We start from the raw sequence: 2244 nt of genomic DNA on the forward strand, positions 1-2244 counted from the left end.
GACAGTTGATTCTTATACATAGGTGCTAAGAAGAGCACCGTTGTGGTGCTTGCCAGCCATTCTGATACAATGGCCATTATCGATACGGCAACGCGACAGTTGCGGGTGGTTCGATTGAGCGAACACATGAAAGATGATATTGTGGAAAACGTATCCGAAGACGAAAACGCAGTGAGTAGTATCTTTGGCGCACGCCGGACCAAGCCGAAAACGAACAAAGGTAGGTAGAAACCGTAGAGAAAAACGTAAAGAATATATATGTCAGTTGGTTATGCATCATATATTAGTTTAAGTGTTAACTGTTACATAAGGCCTCGAGAAGCCATAGGCGTACACTCGGTGCTTGCGCAGTGTTTCAAACCATAAAACCCAAAAACCAACACTCTAAATCGGTAAGAGTCCATTGACCTATATAGTAGCACATTCGTAGTAGCTGCGTATAGCACACACCTTATACGCTGTTGGCTGTTGCATGCTGGTACTAGCTCTGCTACTAAACCTCTCACATTCGTGTCTTGTGCCCGACAATTGTACCGGTACAATTATTTTAGGTACAATTATTTTAGGTACAATTATTTCAGGTACAATTATTATAGGTTTAATTATTTTAGGTACAATTATTTCAGGTACAATTATTTCAGGTACAATTATTTTAGTTACAATTATTTTTGGCCCGTCCAAGCTCAGGGTGTGTGCTGGGAAGTTAATATCGGAGCATGCCGATATCAGACCCACACAACTTGCCCTAAGTTGCTACCACAGACACGCATTGCATACTGCTACTGAACTTGAGCGACGTATACACAAGCTCGGGACCTTCCCCAAATAAAAATTGGACCGGTCCATTTTCTAATTTTTCAGGTCCGATTGAGATCAAGGCGTGTGGCGGGGATATGAACCGAGTAGTGCTCCATCGCCAGGGCAACAGCACACCCACTGTGTTTGACTTCTCCACAAATACTGTGCATGGTTTACAGTTGCCGTTCAAGGCACACTCTGTCCACCCTCTCTCAGCACATGTGTGGCTGGTGCAGGTAGGTATACGCGTGCGTATGTGTGTATGTGTGTATGTGTGTGTTGTGTATGTATGTATGTGTGTGCGTGTGTATGTATGGGTGGATGTATGTATGTATGTATGTAAGTATGTATATATGTTTGTATGTATGTATGTATGTATGTATGTGTGTATGTATGTATGTATGTATGTATGCATGTATGTATGTATGTATGTATGTATGTAGGTATATATGTATGTATATATGTATCTCTAAAGACATCAATATGATAAAGAGCATGTGTAAAACAGACTCTTCGTATACCAGTGTTTTACGAGTATAAACGTTCCCTTCGAGCGTGTGTTAGTGATAACTAGCCTCATCGCAGACAAAGTATAAGGTATGTAGGTGTCTAATAATATTACACTGTCCACTCCTTCTCGGATCATGTGTACCTGGTGAAGGCATTTATGTTTGCAAGTGTCAAACTTTATAGTATGTTCGTAGTATACTTGTATACATATATCCATAAGCTGGATCTGTATAGAGACTAGAGTGTTGTACCTTAACATACGTACGTACATATGCTTCGTAGGTATAGAGTATATGTAGGTGTGTATGTATGTCTGTATAGTCCCTTTGTATAGTATGTTTGCTGGTGTGTAAAGAGGCATGAGTGTGTTACTTTTGAGTATGTACGTACATGTGCTTAATGAGTATAGAGTTTTTCTGTAGGTGTCTTTCTAATATGCATTTCCATATACTCGATTTGTATAGTATGTTCGCTGGTGTGTATCCAAGCTTTCTCATCTCCCATGATACTGAAAACATATTGAAAACGTACAGCAAGTGGTGGACGACCAAACCATAGTGCACACACTGCACACGGCCGAGGGGCAAACGACTCCAACAATTCTCAACAGAATTGACCGCAACAGGACCGAACATCTCGCACTCGCAACGCAATGGAGTGGCATCCTCAGCACCAAACCCAACTCCGGGGAAGCAATTGGTACGTGTATGAGTGTGTGTAAGTGTATGTGCGCGCGGATGGGTGTGTGGCTTTGTCAATGGTATGGAAATATATATATATATACATAATATATATATATATATATATATTTATAAGTATTTCTACATGTAAATATATATATGTATATGTATATGTAATATATATATATATCTATATATATATATAATATATATGTTCTTTTATAAGTATATGTATATGTATATATATGTATATGTA

The 2244-nt window shown here is 39.2% G+C and overlaps 1 protein-coding gene across 1 annotated transcript; it reads left to right on the forward strand.

The window, feature by feature from the left end:
* Positions 1-69: 69 nt before the first annotated feature.
* On the forward strand, positions 70-2008 carry SARC_14601 (hypothetical protein; the record flags this gene model as incomplete). Its single annotated transcript, XM_014291266.1, has 3 exons — positions 70-220; positions 862-1034; positions 1842-2008. Coding segments are annotated over 3 exons (491 nt in total), but the record flags the coding sequence as incomplete, so codon positions are not given.
* Between the last annotated feature and the right edge of the window lie 236 nt (positions 2009-2244).

This window comes from Sphaeroforma arctica (genome assembly GCF_001186125.1).
Source record: "Sphaeroforma arctica JP610 unplaced genomic scaffold supercont1.4840, whole genome shotgun sequence".
Taxonomy (NCBI): Eukaryota; class Ichthyosporea; order Ichthyophonida; genus Sphaeroforma; species Sphaeroforma arctica.